General features: G+C 48.0%; 1 protein-coding gene across 4 annotated transcripts in view; it reads left to right on the top strand.

Annotated features, from left to right (window-relative positions):
• LOC142796276 (uncharacterized) overlaps nt 1–23,575 on the top strand; it is a 159,074-nt gene that overhangs the window by 4,107 nt on the left and 131,392 nt on the right. For all 4 annotated transcript variants that reach the window (XM_075886525.1, XM_075886523.1, XM_075886522.1 and 1 more), the window contains exon 2: nt 19,771–19,874. In XM_075886525.1, coding sequence (XP_075742640.1) covers nt 19,771–19,874 — 104 coding nt within the window. The remainder of the gene's footprint in view (nt 1–19,770; nt 19,875–23,575) is intronic.

Genomic DNA, 23,575 nt, shown 5'->3' with positions numbered 1-23,575 from the left:
ATTGTCAAGGCCTCGGATAAGAACTCCGTGACCGTCTTCGGAGGGCTTCGCACGAGGCCGGCAAAAAGCTGGTCCTTGACACCGCGCATCAAGTGATGCAACTCCTTGTCCTCCGCTATTCTTGAATCGGTTCGTCTGAAGAGGCGCGTCATGTCTTCGACAAACGTGGTCACAGTTTCGTTTGGTAACTGAACGTGGGCCAGAATAGCTTGTTCAGTTTGTTTTTGGCGATCAGCACTGGCATAGGTCTGCAGAAGTCAACGAGAGAATTCGTCAGCTCCTCCTCTCGATTTTGATACCACGTACGTGCCCCATCTTCGAGATAGAAATAGACACGACCCAGTTTCTCCGCGTCGTCCCTCCGATTTAAGGGGCTACGCGCTCGAAGTCCGTCAACCAGTCCTCAACATCCTCGTGCTCCATGCCATGGAACGTCGCCGGTGCCCGTAGGCTTTCAAACCTATAGCGGATCGACGTCGTGCTTCCCGTGCCGGTTGACGAGGTTTGCACCGACGCACTGTTCACATTTGTCGACGTGGTGGGAGCAGTATCGTCGACTTCCCAAGACAATCTTCTAATTCGGTGGCTGGTCCGATGCAGGCAAGTATTGACTGGCACTAGACTCGTATCACGGCTCCTTGGGGGGATCTGCAGCATCTGTGAGACTACCCAGCACCTCCACCAGTTTGTCACGATGAGTCACAAGTACTGGGGGATTTATTGAACCACCAAATACCTAGCTCTAGGACGATGCGTCTGTCGTGGCTGGCTCTCAAGCAGAGAAGAAGACGTGATCTTCTTTTTCCTCCAGATTGAGAGCCACTCTTGCTGTCGGCCCACTACGTGCTGGTGGCAATATGCTCAAATATCCGCTTGTGAATGACGTGCTCTGTTACATCGCACGCGCATGAAGTAAGCGGGATCAGCCAAAGGTTGTTTACACTAAGGTTTCTACCTGGCTTGGGTATGAGAAATACTGGTGCTACCTTGCAGTCAGACGGGACGTCACCGTTTTTCACACGCGAGGGACATCGTTTGTCAAGTTGGCGGCTAACTTTTCTTCTAGATTACGGAGCAGCCTGTTGGAAATGCCGTCCGGTCCCGGTGCCGAGCGCCCGTTAAGACAGAAAAGCGAACTCCATCCCACACTTTCGCAAAAGAAGCGTCGAAGTCCTCCCTCAAGAGGCCTCTTTAACATGTGTAGTCCGCGTCACTTGAGGAGCCATAGGTATCTGTGAGTCAACGACCGCAGAACATTGTCTGCTGAGCCCTCTCGTTTGGCTTCATGCAAGACTCTGTCCACAACCAGCCTCTGGTTAGACTTTAAGGCCGACTCCCCTAGCTGATGCTTCATGACGTTCCTCTCACCTCCTGTGCGCATTTGCTCATCGACCGATTTGCAAAGCTTGTGTCTGCTGTTTAGCAAGTACTTGACAGTGTTTCTCGGAGGTGCAATTGAGTTCAGCTATTCTTTTGAGGATCCTATTGAGCCATTGTGCCTTCCACCTAATTAAGAAAGCAGCCTTGTCTATCTGATCCTTTCTGTCCACCTTCAGGTCTGTGCGGACTCTTTTGGTGGTACACTCTATCAACCTTTTCAACTGTCACAACCTAGTCTGTAGCACCCACCGTATTAGCCTACCTGAATTTGCGAAATAGGTTCATATCTGTTACCAAAGTTTGCGACATGGCCTGGTTGACATATCCAAGCAAATGAATAGGACAAACTGTTCACTACTCAAGTTTTTTGTGTAGGTTATGCTATGATGTCGGTCCACCCCCTTGGTGAAGGTAAGGTCCGGCGTAGTTTTTAGTAATCAAAGTTCCCTTTTTTGTGTGAAACAGCGGATCCATCAAGAGTTCAAGCGCCCAATCAGAGGTCAGTTGCCAGAGTTCATAACCTCCTTCGTAGTGAAGGATGGGTAGACCCGCTCGCAATTGGGGGGCGTTGAAGTCACCCGCGACCACAAATACGGCACCCGCCGCCAACTCAGTGCTCTTCGCCACGAAAAACGGAAAGCGGTGTCCGTGGCCCCAGAAGGAACATTTTATGTCTAGGATAAAGATGCTAGATTTAAGCTAGGCGTTGCAAATGATTTTAATTAGCGAAGGTTGGACCTTGCTGTGGTCCATGCAGATAGAGTGTACTAGAGCAGACCACGTTTTGAACACGGGGAAGCAAATGGCACTTCTCCTGTTGCCAAAGACTGAGTGAGATCTGTACCCTGCAACACAACCGACTGCCTGAGTGTTTACTGTTGTGAAATGACGTGGGTCTTAAGTTCGAGTGAATTAGAAAACTGCTGCACGACCACCTTATTTGGCAGAAACTCGGTGCAGTTTTATTGTCAATTTTTTATCCTGACACGCCATGTTTGAGCTTTTGATTGTCCTTTCATAGGGTCTACCATATTTAAACTTTTCCGTTTTTGAAACTAGCTTACTTTTGACTGCACCGGAGAACCCAGTGTTGAAGTCTCCGAGAACAACCCTAGTTTTCAGGGTGTTGGTCCTGTTCGTGAGAGCAGTCACTGTTTAAAATAAGGTCAGGACTGACCTTGAAGGCTGTTTATTCATTTTCTAACGTCATTCATGGAGTTCCTTATCTCACTTTTCAATTCTTGAAGGTCCTGTTCTTTTTCGACAGGCACGGCAAGGGCCCACTTCTGGGCGGACCACATCCACACCGGCGCCTCTGCGGGGATCTCAATGGAGGCTGGTGTGGACGAATGAAGTTTGCGAAAAAACTCAAACTGGGCCTTCAGCTGCTGCAATGTGGCTCTCAGCTGCGTGTTCTTCTGCTGTAAACGTGAGGTTCTAGCATTGCTGTACTCTGACGATGAACCTTTTGCTACCGTAGGAGGCGTCCGCTTAACTTTACCAGCCCAAGTAGACTGCTTGGTCCGGACTACCAAATGGGAGAATCCACTGCATCGGCTCCGGCGGCCAGCTGGTGTGGCAGAGCGTACCCTTGAGGTGCCCTCCGCACGCTCGAATCCCGTCCTTCACAGCTGGACGCCGCCGGCGTCGCAGGTGCTTCGGTAGCACGTTTCTGCTGGCTTCTTTGATGGCAGAAGACATAGAGCACTTGGAAGCGTTGCTTGCACTTCTTGTCTGCAGTGAGGTGCCCCCCCCCGCAGAGGACACAATTGGGCGAGCACTCATGATCTTTGGCGGGCAACCTAGTGACGGATCCTCTGCAAATAGTGCCCATCAGGGCCGGGCACACTCAGACACAGTGACACAGCCTCCCGCAGACGTAGCTATTGTCCGTCTGGCATTTGTGGAGCATACACAGAAGCATGCTGGCGCCACACATGACATAGTTTGGCATTTTATTGAGGAAAACAATGATCGGAGTAGTGTGATGAGTTTCACTTCGGTGGCTTTGGGGTTTTCTGCTGGACGATTATTTCGCGCATTTTATTGTAAAAGTCGAGGTCGACGCTTCGCACTACCCTTTTGCATATGTTACCCGGCGCGGCCAGGTACGAGTTGACTTCGTATCGGGTGGATGCTACGAGTGAGGCTTGTACTTTCGCGTATATGTGGGCATTCTTTTCTGTCGGTGTACTAATGACAAATGTGTCTTGAACCACGTTGGCGCAAACGATGTCCTTTTCTGTCTCGGCCAGAGCGAATTCAGCCGCCTTGGCAAGATCTTCGGTCACCTTGACCTGCCTGATCTTCCTGACGTCCACCCCATTCCTGGAACATACACTGACCTTTGAATGCTTCCTCAGTAGTTTGGAGAGCCTGGAGGCCGCAGCGAGGCGTTTGTGTACGATTCCGGTGGCGGGGCTGCAGGAGCCACCACGTACGCTGCCTGGCTGTGTGGAATCCGCCCACATGCCGACTCCGCGCTGTTTTTCGACTGGCGCTTTAAAAAAGCCGTAATCCATCTGGACTATAAGTACTCTTCGGAGGTGATATTCACCCCCACGACCATCACTTACATGGACATACTTAGGAGTGACGAGTGCGCAGTGGTGTTCGAGAGCTAAGCCTTGACGCGCCAAACAACCATGCCTCAGCGTCGGAATGAAAAGAACCAAAAAAGTAAAAAATACCACCCAAAGGCACAAACTTGGTATCAGCGCGGTAATCTAGAATAACTGCGTTTAATGGTGCAGAACTAGTTTAAGATTAGGCACTTTTCTGATCGAAAGTACTTACAGTAGCCAACATATCTTAGATCATGAGACATACCGCTCCATATATCTAAGAGCTAAATAAACTGAACTCGTGCATTTTATATCACGTTTCGAAATTCGGTGGGCTTTTAGAAAATCTTCTACAATTTTCGCATGCTGCATTTGCTCTATTCTTTTTTTTTCTGGCTGAAAGGGTATATATATATATATATATATATATATATATATATATATATATATATATATATGTATATATATATATATATATATATATATATATATATATATATATATATATATATATATATATATATATATATATATATGTGACGTATCAAGTGATGGTTAGTAGAGGTCGAGAAGGAAGAAGTGCAGAAAGGAATAAACATGGCGTATGAGCCAGGCCACGTCTCCCGCATCTAGCGTCACACAAGTCGACAGGATGGAGACCTCCCAGCCACTTCATCAGTGTCTCATCATCGACGCAGTTCTACACAAGACGCCCTGACCATACATTGACTACGGAATCATCTCCTAGCCGCACACAGCGACCAGCACCATGACAGAATCATCGACCGACCTTCCCATCCCCAAGTACACCGGAGCAGCGGACGATGGACCTGTACAGGACTGGTTCGACCTGTTCGAGTTCCACGCTACCGCTGCATCTTGGTCGGAACGGGAAATGGTTACGAACTTCAGCGACTACGTCACCGGTGAGGCATTTAAATTTTATCTCACCCACATATTCGACAACGATGAGTCTTGGCAAAAGATAAAACAAGAAATTATCGTTAGGTTTAAAAAATACGATGACGACTACGACAAAGACTTGCTTGTAGCCCACCATCCACAGACAACTGCATTCAGTCGTCAATTTTACAGGCAGTCTTCAACCATTCGAACGCACAACAAGATTCGACCTCTGACAAAAGACGAAGTGGCACACGAGTTCAGTGGCAGACGACAACGCGTATTTTGGGGAAAACACAGACATCGAGCGCGCCTCCCTTCTGCACGAAAGTTGGTATTTGCGAAGTCATTGCTTCAGCGTATGACCCCAGACGTTGCCCAACCACCTGATGCCGTTCACTCTTCGCCTGGCATAGGTGGTCCACCACCTGGGTTTTCATCATGTGGTTCTTCAAGCGCTCCTAACGCTCACCTCTTGCCTTATAAGGACGCCTTGGTCATGGTAGACCAGCTGACGCATGAAGAAAATACCGAACAACGTCATGACTACTCGAAGAGTGAAAATCCTGGTTTTACATCACTTCGCTCTTTCGTCGCTCACAACGCCCACCTCGCGTCTCACACGACCACTACGGTCAAGATAGAGCTTCGGAACTCCGAATATACTCAGCCAAGTCCAGGGCCAACCGTCCACATTCATGCGTCAGAACAGCTTACCTCCAAAGTTGCGGACACAGAGAAACAGCCCCAAGTAAAATCTGACCAAACCAAGCCTCTCGCAGCGTCACCGTCGAGTTCACAGCAACCCGAGAGCTCAACCAAGACAGGAGGCTCGGAAGAATCAACTCCGAAGCTCTGCCCTGTGCCAGGAACGCCCATCAAGAATGGCGTTGCAACAGCCTCAGCAGATGTTTCTGCCAATTCTGGCGCACTATCTTCATTGCCTGACTCAAATCGCGACATTCTAACAAGTATCAACTATTTGCTGGTCACGTCAACCTACAAAGAAAAGCGGGCTCATGGTTCCAAAGGTAGTCCACCTCGTCAGACAGTGCAACATCAGCAATGCCAACAAAAGCAACAAGAGGAACCCCAACAGCTAAAACGCCCACACCAGCATCGGCAACGAACAATTAAAACTACATCACGAGGATACTTGCGGCCTGAAGAGTGTCATGATCAACATACACTAAAGAAAAGACTGATTCCGCATCTGAGCTATCTTCGCAGAAAGAAAAGCCAAGGAACTTTTCCACACCAGCGTTCAAGATTGCGCTTTCGGTCTGAACATCTGCGTCATCACCATAGTAAACTTTCCAAGAGCCACAAAACAACCGCTTGTGCTCTGCAGGAACACAAGCAGCGCCTAATCAGCCACGATCAATGGGTGCACAAATTGCATGCACGGCGTTTGTATGACCTACGACAAAAAATGCGACGCCAACGAAATATTCAATCCTGCAAAGCTTTCCAACCTCGTTCGTTATTTGCAAAAATACCGGCTATATTTCCATCTGTTTCCACGTCCAAAGCATTTTTGTGTTATCCAGGACGCAACCACCAGCATCGCCCACCAGAACTCCTGCGTTAACCGGACTGCTGCGCTTTCCCCTGAAGTCTTTAAAAGTTTGCGGAACTCCCCTAGAGCATAGAACCAATTGTGAATTTTGACGTTTGTAACTTTTTAACCTCCACTTGTTTACTTTTTCTTGTTTGTAATCCATGCCTCCTTTCGGGGGGAGGGGGAATCGTGTGACGTATCAAGTGATGGTTAGTAGAGGTCGAGAAGGAAGAAGTGCAGAAAGGAATAAACATGGCGTATGAGCCAGGCCACGTCTCCCGCATCTAGCGTCACATATATATATATATATATATATATATATATATATATATATATTGTCACGGACTAAGTATTGTCTGAGGATGAAGACCACGAAGTGCTGGGGGAACGTGCTCGGACTGCAGCAGCGTCGTACGCATTCGCTCGCCAGTATAATAATCATGAATACTTTATTTCCCGTAACATCATTGGTGGAGGTGCTTGGTACAACTCGCTGTACAGTCCCACGAGCTGGATCTTCGCAGCGGATTGCGCATTGCACCTACCACGATGACTGACCAGGCTACTCAATGTCAACAAGATCAGTAAGCCCCGCAACCAATCGTTGTGGTGCAACCTCGTGACCCAGGCCCATTCAACGGCACAAGTGGCATAGTCGTCGATGAATGGCTGGTTCTATATGAGTGCGTCAGCAGCAGCAACCATTGGGATCCGACGCTTATGTTGGCGAGCATCATCTACTTGCGTGGCACGGCAAAACTCTGGTACGAGCACACCAAGAAGAGTTGTCGAGCTGGGACGTCTGTAAGCAGAAATTGCGCTATTTATTTGGGAAACCCATCGGACGTCAAGTAGCCGCAAAGAAAGAGCTTGCGAATCGTGCCCAGACATCCACAGAGTCGTACATCCCGTACATCCAGGACGTGTTGACTTTGTGCCGCAAGGTCGACAAGGACATGCTCGACGATGACAAAGTCGGACACAACCTGAAAGGAATTGCCGATGACGCCTTCAATTTTCTGCTGTGCAAGGACTGCTCGAAGGGGGAGTCGGTCATCGAAGCATGTCGTCGCTTCGAACAGGCGAAAAGTAGGCGCATAGTTCACCGATTTGACCGCCTTCCCTACACGGCGGCAACGTCCTCTTGCGAAGATTTGCCCACACCACATCAACCACCAGCGCCGGAAAACTTCACCAGAATAGTCCGTCGGGAACTCGAGGCTATGGCACCCGCTATGTCTAGCGTCAGCGCGCCAGGACACAACCTCTATGTTGTTTCAATGATACAGGCCGTGGTTCGCCAAGAGATCGCGAATATGTGCATTTCGCCACCTCATCAAAATGCCCCTGCTACTTCCAGCTCGGCTCCAGTCATTGCGGCTGCCATTGCGAACCGCACGTTGGCGCCATGACAAAACCCAGCTGAATGGCGCACTCATGATGATCGGCCCATATGTTTCACGTGCCATCGGATAGGACACATCGCTCGCCGTTGCCGCAGCCGTTGGACCTCATCACCTCGACCGAGCTTTTATAATTAGGGACCTCGCTCCGAACGTGCACCTTATGCCCCGTCCTACCGTGCTGAGACAGGTGCAGAGCATGATCCAGAACGTCGGATCAGCGGCTCGCCATCGCCCGTGCGTCGTCAGTCCCGCTCGCCCCCAACCCGCCGTTCTCGGTCTCTCTACGACTGTCGCTCGGAAAACTAGCCAGTGCATCTCCGGAGCTGACGCTGCATACACGACTCGGACTGCAAACCCTCTAATTATTCCCGACCAGTGGTGCAACCTTCTTACAATTCTCGTTAATGGGTTACCTGTAACTGCTCTTATTGATACCGGTGCACAAATATCTGTGATCAGCTCAGAACTCCGCCGCCTCCTCCAAGAAGTTCTGGCGCCTGCGATTGCACCTACCATTCGTACAGCGGATGGGAGTACTTCAGCTGTGCTTGGAATGTGCACTGCACGATTAACGATTTCTGAGTATCAAGCTTCAGTTCTGTTTGCTGTACTGGAAAATTGCCCTCAAGACCTCATCCTTGGACTCGACTTTCTGACTGCCCACGCTGCGCTCATTGACTGTTCCAAAGGTCTTCTTCGGCACGAACTACCATCCTTCTCAGAAACCATCTTTACCAGCCCATCTTGTCTACGCTCTGTCGATTTCCTCAGACTTCCGCCGCAATCCCGCAGTCCAGGTCCAACTCTCGCCATATCCTCCAGTACCCGATGGTGATTATGTTGCTGCCCCAATTTCTGACGTGGCCATGACACGTAATTTTGCACTCCCCAACACCGTGGCTACCGTTAAGGACAACCGAACTTCATTTGCCGTCCTCAATTTCGGTTCTCAGCGCAAGTTATTCCTCGCGGCATGTCACTTGCGCATCTGACACCACTGCTCGACCACACAGTTTCCGCCCTAACCAACAATACGCCACCCGATTTTTCATCAACTTCGCTCTCATCACGTTCCTGTTCCGACTTTTTCAAGCCAATGCTATCTGACAAGCTAAACTCTGAACAAGTTTCTGCTCTCTGCCGTGTGCTTGCTTCTTATCAGGACATCTTTGACCTCGGTTATCGTAATTTGGGCCAGACATCCGTGGTAACCCATCGCATCGGCACCAGTGACGCTCGATTCATTCGCCGACGGCCCTACTGTGTGTCAGCCCCGGAGTGTGCTATTATAGAGCGAGAAGTCGATGAAATGCTTCATAAGGACATAATTGAACCCTCATCTAGTCCCTGGTCCTCACCCGTTGTACTTGTTAAAAATAAGGTCAATAGCTGGAGATTCTGTGTTGATTACCGCCATCTCAACCATATTACCAAGAAAGATGTCTATCCCCTACCACGCATACTTGATGCACTCGATTGCTTACACGGTGCCAAATATTTCTCTTCAATAGACCTTCGCTCTGACTACTGGCAGATTGCTGTGGACGACAAAGAAAGAGAGAAGATGGCCTTAGTGACTCCTGATGGACTTTATCACTTCAAGATGATGCCTTTTGGATTATGCCATGCCCCCGCGACTTTTGAGCGCATGATGGACTCTCTCCTTCGAGGCATGAAGTGGACCATCTGCCTCTGCTATCGTGACGACGTGATTGTTTTTTCGACTACTTTCGACGACCATCTTACCCGTCTGTCCACAGTGCTTGGTGTTTTCTGACGGGCCAACTTGCAACTTAACTCGTCGAAATGCCGCTTTAGGCAACGCCAAATCTGCGTACTTGGCCATCTTGTTGACACTGCGGGCGTTCAACCAGACCATGCGAAAGTGCGAGCAGTTCGCGACTTCCTCACACCGCGCTCTGCCAAGGACGTCCGAAGTTTTCCGGGACAGTGCTCCTATTTCCGTCGTTTTGTCGAGAAGTTTGCTGAAGTACCCGTCCCCTAACCTGCCTCCTCAAAACAGATGTTGCATTCCCCTGGGGCCAACAGCAAGCAAACGCCTTCTCTTCGCTCGTTGACATTCTAAACGATCCACCAGTCCTAGCACACTTTGACCCATCTGCTGCCACGAAGCTTCGTACTGACGCCAGTGGCCACAGCATAGGCGCAGTGCTGGCGCAGCGGCAACAATGAATGCACCGCGTCATCGCGTACGCAAGCCGACTGTTGTCGCGCTTAGAACAGAATTATTCGAACACGGAACGTGAGTTCTTATCTCTCGTCTGGGCCATTGCGAAATTCCGACCATACCTGTATGGCCGACCGTTTTCAGTTATTACGGACCACCATGCGCTTTGCTGGCTCTCCTCACTCAAGGACCCTACGGGACGCCTTGGCCGCTGGGCGCTGCGCTTACAAAAGTACACTTTTTCCGTATCCTATAAATTCGGACAACTTCACAATGATGCCGACTGCTTGTCCCGTTACCCAGTCGATCCCCCTGACATGATGGCAGATGGAGAAGAGGCCCTTGTTCTTTGAATTACCGACTTCACCAACATAGCTGCTGAACAACGCCGCGACCCCTCTTTGCGTGCTATTATCAATGGTCTGCACTCTCCCCACCCTGACCACTCCCTATAACTGTTCGTTCTTCACAACGACATCTTGCACCGCTATAACGCCCGCTCTGATGGTGCTGAGCTTTTACTCGTTGTTCCTGCGCATCTTCGCTCATACGTTTTGACCCAGCTCCATGATGCCCCCTCCGCTGGACACCTAGGGGTGTCACGCACGTATGACCGCGTTCGCTGCCGATTCTTTTGGCCTGGCCTCTACCGTTCTGTGCGACAGTACGTTGCGGCATGCGACCTCTGCCAGCGCCGCAAGACACTTGCTCTTGGACCTGCTGGTAACCTCCAGCCCATTGAAGTACAGGATGAGCCATTTTTCCGATGTGGCCTCGATCTTCTAGGACCGTTTCCCATGTCGGCCACCGGTAATAAGTGGATTGCCATTGCTACCGACTACACAACGCGGTATGCCGTTACACGCGCCCTCCCCACCAGCTGCACTACTGATGTAGCCGGTTTCCTTCTTCATGACATCATTCTGCTTGATGGTCCTCCTTGTCAGTTGATCAATGACCGCGGCCACTGTTTCCTATCTAAAGTAGTCGACGAGCTCCTGCGATCCTTCTCTACCCACCACAAGTTCACTGCAGCGTACCACCCACAAACCAACGGCCTCACGGAACACCTCAACCGTACCCCGACGAATATGTTAGCGATGTACGTCTCCAAGGATCACAAAAATTGGGACATCCACTTACCTTTCGTTACCTTCGCATACAACATCTCACGTCATGATACAGCTGGATTTTCACCTTTTAACCTACTCTTTGGTTATGACCCGCCTTTGCCCATGGACACCATGCTCCAATCTGACACCCACTCATCGACTGCTTATGCTCGCTATGCCCTGGCCCGAGCTGACATCGCCTGCCATGTCGCCCGGGATCGTTTATGTGCCTCGCAGCTTTAACCAAAAGAGTCCTTACAATCGCCGGCAACGCGACGTACAGTAAGTACTCCCCAGGGTCGCTCGTCTTGCTGTGTTTACCATAACGTCATGTTGGTCTCTGCAAAAAACTGGTGTCCCGTCACGTTGGCCCCTGCCACGTCATACGCAAGGTCACCAGCGTGACCTATGAGATAGCTCCACTCCATACCACGTCAGTACCAGCTTCAGTCTCGACCGATATAGTGCACGTCTCACGGCTTAAACCATACTACTCACGCCTCGAGAATTGATCGCACCGGGACGGTGCTTCGGCCGCCGGTGGGTAATATCACGGGCTAAGTAGATGCCTGAGGATGACGACGACGAAGTGCTAGAGGTACGTGCTCGAACTGCAGCAGCGTTGTACGCATTTGCTCGCCAGTATATTCATCGTGAATACTTCATTTCAATATATATATATATATATATATATATATATATATATATAACAAAAACAAAAGTGATGCTGGGTCCGGGAAATATTATTCGTATAGGAAAGAAGACGCACGTACGAAGTTATTTTATTTGACGTTTCGGCCGTGGGTCCGGCCTTCATCAGAATCATCAGCCTTCATCAGTTCGATTCTGATGAAGGCCGGACCCACGGCCGAAACGTCAAATAAAATAACTTCGTACGTGCGTCTTCTTTCCTATACGAATATATATATATATATATATATATATATATATATATATATATATATATATATATATATATATATATATATATACATAGACTGAAATGTCAAGCATTCTGACTGGCATAGCACTAGCACTTCCTCCAAGTCTGCCGAAGGGAGGTTGCGTCCACGGTCGGATAGTGTCCGGAGCATGACGTCGGTGTAGTGCCGTTCGTTCTGCACCGGTATCCTCCAGAGCAGATAGGTCACCTATTCCCTCAACATGAATAGACATCCGAGGAATTTGACAAGCTTGGTCGTGGATTCGGGTCTCGAATGGTTGACTACACTCATTGGCGTTGTGGCCAATGTGACTGAACTTGAAGCATCCATGTCGTGTGGAGGCGTAAGGCGAACGGACAGTCGGTAATGTGTCCAAGTTAAGCCGACCGCGAGAGTTCTGCTGAAGTTCGGCTGCCTTTTGAGCGAAAACCTGGGGTGACGCTTGAGGTGACTGGCAAGATAAGATGGCAGCATGGGTAGGCTCAGTCAAGCCATCAACAGCATACTGGCGGGAAGCCGCAGAGATCCATGTAATGCCACATTTGTCGAGAAGCCCGAGCTTATCGTATACGTATTTACGGGTGTCTGTCTATGTAGCCTGCCGACGCGCTCGCATGCGCATGAAATGGTCGTCGTATGTGGATGGAAGTTGTGGGAAGGCCGTGACGAACGCTGTAGTCCAGTCACTCCAGGATTTGTACTTGCAGCCATTGTATTAATGCCACGCTTTTATGGACTCGCGCAGTCGGGTTACCACTAGCGATAGCGTCACGTCGTCAGTCCATGCATGTCGACGGGCCAACGAATGGATTCCATCCAGCCTGACGGTCGAGTCTTGATCAACGCCAGTAAAGTCAGGCATTTCAGCCATGGATCGAGGAGGCAACGTGGTGCATGCACAGGCTGCTGAGAAGGCGACGGTGGCGTCTGCAAGACGCTGGCTCGAAGTAGCGATGGCCTGCAGAACCGTACAGAGTTCGCTGGCGGCTACAGGCGAGGAGTTACGCCTGTCTTCTGGAGACGGTACTCACGTTGCTCCAGGAATGGTACCTGAGGCGAAGTCCAAGGGAGCGTGTACGGCGTCCCTGGACAAGGAGGCAGTTTGCGAAGCCAAATCAGTGGAGTCACCTTGTGGTTTGGCAAGGACGCCTGCAGGCAGCGCGCAGGCTTCGGTACCCGAGGTAGCCAGGATGGATGTCATGGCCACGGTAGCAGGAGCTGCGGGCCGCTGGAGAGTGCGTCCGCTTCGTAGGACAGTTTTTTTTCGCAGGTCATCGCGCACAGGTTCGTTGAACGACTGCGCCATTATAATGAGCGAGACAGACACAACACCCGTTCGTTGGGCAAGCTGTTCTATTCTGCCTCTTCTTCAAGCCCATGGCCGACAGCTGCCGCGCCACTCTTCACTACATTATATATATATATATATATATATATATATATATATATATATATATATATATATATATATATATATATATATATATATAAATTGAAAACTTAGCCCATTAGAAGTTCAATTCTTTGTTTATTCCAATATAGTAGGGAATTCTTACGCTTTACTCTGGAAGCGTTGAATTACTGAAACGATTTGGCCGCAAATAACACACACAAAGCGAAGAAATACTCAACGACAAGCACAAGCGGTGTGTCATTTGCGGCCAAATCATGTCAGTAGGCAAGTACCAACTAGGCCAATAATCAGTATTGTTACCAGCATCGAATTATTGCTTAAAGTGAATGTACAAACAGATATCAGGTGCTCTTACTTTTCTACTCCGTTTCTGCTCGTTAGAAGGCAGGGTCTCGTTCAAAAAAAGCACCCCACCGCCAGCTTTAACACAAAGGGTGGGGTCAGGTCCTCCTGATGACCCTCTCACCCATAATTTGCGACTCTCTAAAGGCTTCAAGTCATCATCTCTCGAAAAAATGTTAGGAGCAAGATCAGCAACGCGAAAGCCTGTGTCTTTAGAAACAGTGTATATCAATCTAGAGTACTGCGTACTCTAGTGCGGGAGAGCAGAAAGCCGTCCACCTACATTGTGTACCCGGTAAGGAACCGGAGGACGTTGGCGAAAGCCCAAGACTGCAAGAGAAATCTGAAGAGCCTGAAAGACCATGAAGACAATCAGACTTGACACCGATTGCACTCTGTACAACGTTCTTTCACTGGGTAAAAATTAAAATGGAGAGAGTGGTTTCATCTACTAGCAATCTGGCAGGGAGGAATTCCAAGAGGACTAATAGCTTTTATGAATGAGGGGAGCCCTTATCAGAGTGACCAAGGTTCACTGCTCAGAGTGCGCTTGTCTTGAAATTAATTTCCTTAAGTTTACGTTTCCTAAATAGGGGAATGTTTCTTGAAGGAATTTGAAATTTATCCAATTTATTTTTAAAAAATTGGCGATTGTTCTCAAACTGATGTTCAGTTTTCATTTTTTTTCTGCGATTCTAAATCTCTGTTAAAATAACGTTCTAAGGGACAGTAAAGTCCACTATTATGTCGACGCTGATTGTTGAAATGGCAGTCGACAAACCACGTAGTGTTTCTTTTGTGCCACAGAAGGGCTTATATTGAAATAAAATCACGTTTTAGTGCTGCGTTAGCGCACTAAGTAATTTGAAGGTTAGCGCACTTCAAATTACCCGCCTCAAGCAGCGGATCGACGTCACTGTTGCCATTCACAACGTTGGCCGGCTTTATTGCCCTAGAAGAAGCAGACCGAAAGCTGCAGGAGTCACAGCAGCAGCAACGGTCATTGAATAATTTGCCGCCATTGGCTTCAAGATTGCAGACGCTTTTGTTTCAAATGCGCCCGGCTAGATGGCACTACCTGTCTTGTGTAACCATTGATGCAGTGCATTAAAATAGCGGAAAAACAACACAGACCCCTGTGGCTGGCATTTATCGATATCAAGGGAGCTAACGATGGTGTGATTCAAGAAGACTTCTGGGGAATACTGAACACACTAGATGTGGAAGATAGAATAACTAATCTTCTAAAGGATGTCTATAAAAGTAACAAGGTAGTTATCAAAAAGAACAGGTATCTAAACCTATAGAGATACAACGCGGGCTTCGACAGGGATGTCCCTTGTCACCTCTGTTACTAAAGACGATAGTCTTTCTTGGGGACCTTCGACGCAAAAATTTTCATCTGTCTGTCTCTCAGTACATTTATCCGCTTGTCCACTCTTACAAGTACCGGATACTCTGAACGGCACCAGTCGATACGCTGAACTGCTCACCCCATCCGCAGCGCCCACCAATGTTGCTCAAGATTTAGCGTTCAATCTTGTGTAATTGTGTAATAAAAGCAATTATTGCGCGTATCTGAGGCAACATAACATCACGTATATATTTTGTATGTGCGTGTTTTACTAGAAAAGTCACACATAAGCAATTCTAAGGACTGCAGCGTTTACCACGTCACGCTCACTATGCAACCCTTGCACAAAAAGACGAGTTTCCAACGCTTTGCTAAGACGACATGGTGGTGGCACCTACCCGTCACCTTGCGTTCTAGACCTTATCACCTCTGAGACGGGCGTGCACGCACGTCTCAAACCAGCGCGTTTCGTTTTCCAAGAAAGCTGCCAGATGGCTCTCATGCCTCACGTGTGACGTGGTTGGTGCGCTCGTTTGCCTCTGCTCCACGCTCGAGGCACTCTGCAGTGCTTTCAGAATATTATTCACCAATTTTTTTGCGCTGAACATCAAATAAATGTTTTTTGCTCTCTATTCACGCAACACTATTGTCTTTCGATGACATTTTCAGATGAACATGCACATACGGGGCCAATTTTTGTCCTGTATTTCGAGGGACTAGAAGCCAACTTAGAGGGGAGTCGACTCGGTTTCAGCCTTTTTATTGCCAAGCAAGGAAAAGACATAGACAGTGATTACCAGCATTGATATACGCAGATGATGTAGTATATTGCTGACGACAAGAAAGATCTGCAGGGATTTATAGACATCTGTGGTAACGAGGGAGATCCTCGTTACCACAGATGTCCTTAAACACACAGTGATAGTACTTAACTTTCTGGCTAGGTGGCGCGAGCCACCGCCCTATATAAAGGGCAAAGCCATGTACATCCATATTTTTTTTCATTTATCCAACCACGTAAAAATTGAATTTCCGAACCACTCGCACCATTCCCCATAGTAACGTCTGGCGGTTTTTTTCCATGAATAAAACAAAAACGAACAAGCAGCATTTTATTGCATCTCTTATTGCACCGAAAGTTCTATATTTAGGGCAGTTATATCAATACTAGGTATTCATTGCAAGCGGTTTGTCTGGTGTCATTAATATCGTTTTAAAAATGTCGTACTGCCACGCTTGTGCTATTGTGTGTGCATTTACATTATTTCTCGGTAAGTAGGGCACTGTTGTTGATAACTATATCGTTTCAGATGTTGTCATACACTGAGCTTTCACTCTTACGTAAATTGTCATTTCACTTCAGTGTCCCTTTAAGCACAATATTATCATAAGAGATAGAGAGGAATAATCAGGGTAAACAGTGCAAGCGCTTCAGAAAGACTGGCGTATGTTTCGATAGGACGAGAGTAGGTTAATTGTTTAGAAAGCTAGCGCGCAAGCACACATAAATTTATGTTCAAGTACTTGAATATAGAACCCTACGTTTGTTTGTATTCCAATCCTAAAATGTGTGATACTACATAGAAGCAAACGTTTGTAATGAACGCAATAATATTTTATGAGGTTGTCACTTATCAAAGTGCACTCTTTTCGAGTAATGGTTCTCAGCCTCGCAAGATAGGGTTTTATAAGCATGCCAGAAAATATATCATCGCACTGCTGAACTACATGCGAGTATATCGTGATGGTCCTTAGTCAACGAAGCTAATCGTCGCGAATGGCTGTAAGAACTGTTACGGCGAGTCGTCCGGAAAGTTCTGCCAACCAGTAATGAAATTAGAGTGGTCTGTCTTATAAGAACCTGTTGATGCAATGTATTTTGCATTAACCATTATGCAATTATTTCTGACATAGCTTGTCAGTACTTGGAATCGTTCGTGCCACCACACACTCGATTCAAAAGTCTAAGATCTCCTTCATCTTGATGTAGAATCGCAGAATGACTGATTGCTTCGTAACAGTGTCTAATAACAATATAACAATAATTGCTAGGGTTATCATCCCGAAATACCATATGATTATGAGAAACGCAATATTGGAGCACTGTGGAAATATCAACCAGCTGGGGTTTTTTAACAGGCACCCAAATTTAAACACATGGGCCTCAAGCATTTCCGCCTCCCTCGAAAGTGGGGCCGCCGCAGCCGGGATTTGATTCCGCGACTTGCTGGCGAGCTGCCCAGTGCCTTATTCACCAGACCTACGCAGCGTATGTGGCAAATCTGTTTCTAAGGTGAAGTTTGTAAGTGAATATAAACGCGGGTCAATGGCCATTTGGCCTTCTGAAGAAATTTGAACAAGGTAATATTGATTTTTAAAATGAGAATCTGTCGTATAATTGCGAATTGTCAAAATTTCTACTGGCAAGTATTTATGGGAATATTTTAGATTGATCCAAAAACACAGAGTCCTAATTATACCATAAGACATTTCGAGGACAAATGCTGTTGTTGTACCTGGTATTCTTTGCCACCGGGGTGCTAAAAGGGGAAAGCAGAACAATGTGCCGTTGTGGGCCACCCAACAACGTAGCCCTAAGAGCCGGCCACGAGCTGTTGTGACCCGCGCAGTGATTCTTGTACCGGTTGTCGCTGCCTGCTTTCTGAGTCCGTAAGCCGCCTCTTGAACTGCTATACTTTTACCGCTAAATCGCGGTTGAAAATAATCGATGCTTTAGGCTTAGCAAGACGCTCGGTGGATCTCAGAGGTCATATATTTCGTGTTTGTTGTTGCTTATTCTGCGAAGCTGGCGCCATTTGACGTGGCGGCAGCAGCAGTAGATATCATTAAGCACTACACTACGCATTTGCGCTTTGCGTTACAGGCAGACTAAATGGCACTTTTGTACTCCCGTAGAACAGTCCTGAAAGCAGGTAATTCTTCTTCACCCATCATTGACATGCCAGGCCCTGGCACGTCTGCTGGAGATCGGCGGCATGCTTCGTCGATTGACGACAGGCTTAAGCAAGTCGCCTAGAAAAATAGAGTGCAGTTCTACCACGTAACTATGACGGTTCGTAGCCAGAAATGATGCCGGACCTATGGACAACTCCTTTCTCACAGGGAACGTACACACGAACTGTAGTGCAGTCTAGAGTGCTTCAGTAATCTCAACAGCCGCATGCCCATAAGCACGAATGCCTCAATGTTTCCTTTCCCGCCTCTATGTTAGTGGGAGAGGTGAGCGACGAAAGCAGCGAGACACTATAAACAGCGCCTGCAAACAGAACACAATTGACATTCGATGACCTTTTCAGTATAATATAACAATAAGCAGCCATTTTTTCGTTTTGGTCTCTCCATCATGACGAATTGACGTCTGATTCCCAGTCGCTGTTTGGAATCGGTGATGCGCGCTAAAATGAGCACTGTATTTCACCAAAATCTAAAGAAATGGGCGGCAGGAATGCTCGCCTCCCTGCAAAATGTTGCCTACGTGGCCACATTTTCACCCACCTCTGTCGGCACTCGAGATGAGTACCCCCTCACCACATTAGCGAGTAATATACAAAAAAAAATGGCTGACATGGGGGTCCAGGGAAACTAGACTGTAAAGTCAACCGATTAGCATGCATCGCTGCTCATGAAGATTGTTAGGTGCAATTTACATCGATGCAGTAATTTGTCGCTCACAACGTCTGCAGATGACTCCACATCCTCAACTACAAATCGCGAAAAAATACCAAATAAATAATGCGAATTGCCGTCAATGCTTAGCACTTTAAATGACTGGGGCAAACGGAAGAACGAAGAAACACATATGTTGTCGGAATTTATGGCTACATTATTTTGGCGCTTTCTTTATAGTGTCACAAAGTAGCTCTGCGAAGCCAGCTGAAATACTCCTCTATTGTTTGGTACTCTGCTGGTAAGCCTTCTGTAGCACTAGAGAAAATAAGAATCATAAATTGATTGACTGTCTTTTAGGACATTACGAAGGAACCAATATCAAAAATTAACATTCAGTCGTTTTAGCTATTGAAAAGCTGTCACTGTTAAAAAAAGGGTACCGTGCTAGTGAATGTTTTGGTGTACTGTTTGTGCAATCTCTACACTGACAGCAAGTTAGATATCAATAACAGAGAGACCGACAGAAAACTTTATTGTGAAGGGTGCTGGGATCCAGCTGGTCCGTGGACCACTGCTTGATCCCACGCCGCGTCTACACGGTGATGTACCTCGCCGCGATGACATCGGCTGCCCAGCTTGCAAGGCTGAGTCTTCATGCGAGAGCAAGACCTACCAGTCCTGCCTGCTTGAGATGACAAGCTGCCTTTGTGGGGTAGTATCAGCAGAGCAGCAAACAAAAGATACCGGAAATGATGGCTAGCCGCAAATGCAACATTCAGAGCACCACGGTAGTGCAATGCACCACGGTAGTGGAACAAGAGGGCATGGGAGAGTGTGGGTGCAGAGATGTCTTTATAGGATTTGTTATGAGTGTGTAAAAAAGTAATCGAAGGGACGATGCCGCCCATTGTTCATCATAAGTATGCAGAAGTTCATTTTCTCTTCGGTAAAATATTTGTACATTATTTTCAGAGGTGAAAGTACACGAGTACTTCGCAAGTCCCGGATCTCATGTTATCCTCTCTGTGCACTACGGAGATTTTCCACCGTCCTTATTTCCTGAAGACAAGGGACTCGTGAGTACCCTGTTTTTAGGGCATCTTGTTAAGACAAAAACTTTGCCAGCAAAGCTAACACAACTTTTTGTGAGACTATAACAAATACTTATTTTTCGCTGATTACAAGGATCAGCGCACTACGACACTGGCCGTCAGAGAAAACTGCGGGAATGCTACAGACACAGGCTGTGTTTGTGATTATTCTCGAGGTCCCAGTCGTGTTCTCCTACTCTTTGCATCGAATCCCGACTAATTAGCCCTGTGTTGATTATTTGCAAATTTCATTTTTAGACTCAACTAAACTATCACCTGGCGTTTTTATGTGGCTAGTTGAACCTGGAAAAAATGCAGAGGCAGCCGTACTGACAAAATGAAGCATTCTTCAGACGATTTCAAGTGAGCGCACTTCAAATTGCCCTAAATAGCGTTTAGGTTCCCTGGGCTTCGCACAAAGTAAACCTTCTGAATGCTTTATTTTGTCCGCAGTTCAAGGCACCAGTAATTCAGCCTTAAAATTATGGCTGTATAAAATATAGGCGTTCCGAAATTATTCCGAATTTGTTAACTGGCAAAATTAGTTAACGCTGAGGAGTGGTGCTCAGTGCTTATCGATACGAAAAACCACTCGTCTACAAGCTGCAGTGCATAAGAGTGGTGCTTCCATGTGTTGCGTACCGCAGCGCGTGAACACGAAACACGACATCACGTTGCTGGTTAACGCAGTCACTATATTTCTCTTCCCTTTTTACATCTGCTAGAGCCAGCACCTTGCTCAAAAAAACTTCATAAGACATTGAAGCGAGGGTTATGGAGGTGCTTAACACCCATCAAAGCTGAAAACCACGCGCCTACTAGCGGCAGTGCATGCGCATATTCGTGTTGCTACGTGAGTAGTTCAGTAGCTTGCGGGGGCTTTTGATTTTTCGTAGTCGCATTGTTAACGTGTTTGAGAAGCTTTCTTCGTGAAAAATATGAATGCGTGAGTGTAGTTCATGATGCATCTTTCTCTGCTGTGAACCGATAAAGCCGGCTCTCGTATGTCGCTGCTGAGGTGAGGTTTAGACTGGGTAAATGCAGTATGTTTATTAGATGCGAAGCAGCTCTTTGACTAGCCTGTGTAACGCTATCCCTCGGTCCCACCACTCCCCTCCCACGCACTCGCTGCGTGTCAGCTCTCTCTCGCTTCACCCTGCTCGCCACTCGCAACGCTCGAGCCACGGAAGAAGGAAAGGTAGGAAAGGCCTTGACGTCACTCGTTGGGAAGCCGCGATAAAGCCGGAAGTCAGCAATATTGACTGGGAATTCTTCTCTCGTTTACATCTGAATGTAAAGCAGAAGGCGCGACTCTCTCTTCGGCTCGAAAAGCACGTGGGCTGTGCAGAGCGTATGTCGAGACGATCCGAAACTTATGGAACGGGGCTCGTCACTCTGAGCCAGCGGGACACCTTCGGCGAAATCATTTCGTCCGAGTAATAACAGGGAGAAACGGCTCGCCGAAAACGAAGCAACTACAAGAAAACGCATGCTAGATGCACTGACAACGGCGAGTGTTTTCACGTCATTCATTAGGCAACTGTACAGACAAGACAATCAGTCGTGCGCCTTCTACGGTTGCATTTCGCCGCGTGGCCGACGCAGCGTCCGGCCCCTGTGTCCATGTTCCCCATGAAACTCACCGGCGTCAGCATTCTGCGATCATGGTAACTTTGAGCTCGGTGCAAGTGACACTTGAACGCGGTTGCTGTTACGTTGAGATTACATGCAATGCTGGTGGAGAGTGTACAAAGCGGAACAGAAAAGGTGTTTTAATACGCACATGCAAGTTGTTACTGTACACACACAACACGAAACTACGTATGCGCACATGGTCCTCATGGCGTCTTGCTGGGCGCAACAGCATCTTCCGTTGTCACAAGCAGGAGCACTGCTCAACCGTCACTGACCTGCAGGGCGTTCGTCGTCGTTCAGCTTCGTCATGGTGCCAAACGCAATTTCGCTAAACACTAACTGCTTCATCCGCGTCATCCGCCGCTCGACACGTGGATATGCACTCGTTCTACGCACTGTTGAAACCCCGTGATGGACAGAGGGATTTGTAGACGTTCCTGAGAGTACAGGAACTGCCAGGAGGACACTGCGTAATCAATAACGCGGTGTAGAGCACGGATATTGTTCGCCACTGCTCAGCACGAGACCTGGGGAGGCACACACGCCACCGCCAGCCACGGCCGCTCACTGCAAGACCAGCTCCACTGCGCAACACGTAATCATACCAACGCTGCCATTTTGCCCTGTGAATATGGCCGCCATGATGTCATTCCCGCCACACTTTTCACGCAGCGCGCCGGCTGGGCATGCCCTCTCCTACCTTTCCTTCCTCCGCGGCTCGAGCCCACTTTTCACATGATCATCACCCCACCCCCACTACCTCTCTCCATCTGTCCGAAAGAAGAAGCCGCGAGCCAGCGGCTGCGCGTGCTACGCCTTCCTCGAGAACCTCGCGACGCCGACAATGTGGCCAGCGCGCGGCTACTTGCCGCGTGATTGTTCCGACGGGCGGGAGGCCGTTGCGGCATGCTTTACGCTAGTGTATGCCTACCTTTCCCACCTGTCACCGGCGTTGCGAGGGTTCGAGAAGCTGATCGCGTTCGCGAATGAAGACCTAAACACCTACGTGCTGAACTAGATTCGCGAATTTCTAACCCATCGCCGGCAGTTTGTTGTCGCTAACTCTTGCGAATCTCGCCTTTCTTCCTGATGTAGTCGGGGGTCTGCCCAAGAGGACCGGAGCCAGCCAGAGTCTCGGGGAGATGTCGAAGAAAGGGGCCCGGAGGTGTTAACCGTAACATTGATTTGATGATGTGTTGTGTTTTATGGCGCAAGGGCCAATTGATGGCCAAAGAGCGCCATTTAAATTAGTATATAGATGCGGACAATGATATGTTGCGTGGCTGTATAGGGGCCTTAAAATTCCTCGCAATATTGCGGGTAAAAACATGAGTATTAAAGACATGACAGTGGCGTGATATGCATATTAAAAAGGATGACAAAGGTTTTGATAATAAAAACATGTAAAAATATTTGGCACTAGCACACTTGCCTCATTAGTGCCCTTGTGTCCAAGGGCTGCGAGGCAAGTGCTTTTAAATGTAATCACAGCAGCAGCGACCTCTCGTGAGAGGTCACGCTACGCAATGCCTGGGTATAATACATGGTAAAAATTAACATCTCTTAAAAAAGCTAACAATGATTTTTGGGTGAAAAGTTGTGCCCTACCGACAAACATTGTAGGGTGTAAAGGTATATGTTGTCGGTAGGGTAATGGGAAGTGTTGTCTTCTTAGAGTGTCTAACTGTTTACATTGGATCAAAACGTGAAGAACTGTTAAAGCCTCACCACATTTATCACACAATGGTGGATCACCACCGGATAAAAGATGTGTGTGTGTCGTGTATGTGTGCCCTATCCTGAGTCTTGTTAGTGTTACCTCTGTTAGACGTGATTTTGATACTGGTGGCCAATGGCCAAGGTGTGGCTTGATAACGTGTAGTTTGTTTTGTGTGTGTGTATCCCACTTGCTCTGCCAGTAGTCCCTGAGGTTTATGTTGAGAGACGGCTTAAGATCAAGGGCCGGGATTGATATGGATGTAATGGCGGTGCTCTCATGGACGGATGCAGCGAGCTGATCCGCCCTCGCGTTGCCTTGGATCTCACGGTGC

Source organism: Rhipicephalus microplus, chromosome 2 (assembly GCF_043290135.1).
Source record: "Rhipicephalus microplus isolate Deutch F79 chromosome 2, USDA_Rmic, whole genome shotgun sequence".
NCBI classification, from domain to species: domain Eukaryota; kingdom Metazoa; phylum Arthropoda; class Arachnida; order Ixodida; family Ixodidae; genus Rhipicephalus; species Rhipicephalus microplus.
Note: the sequence above shows the minus strand (reverse complement) of the source record. Positions and strands in the feature narration are given on the sequence as shown.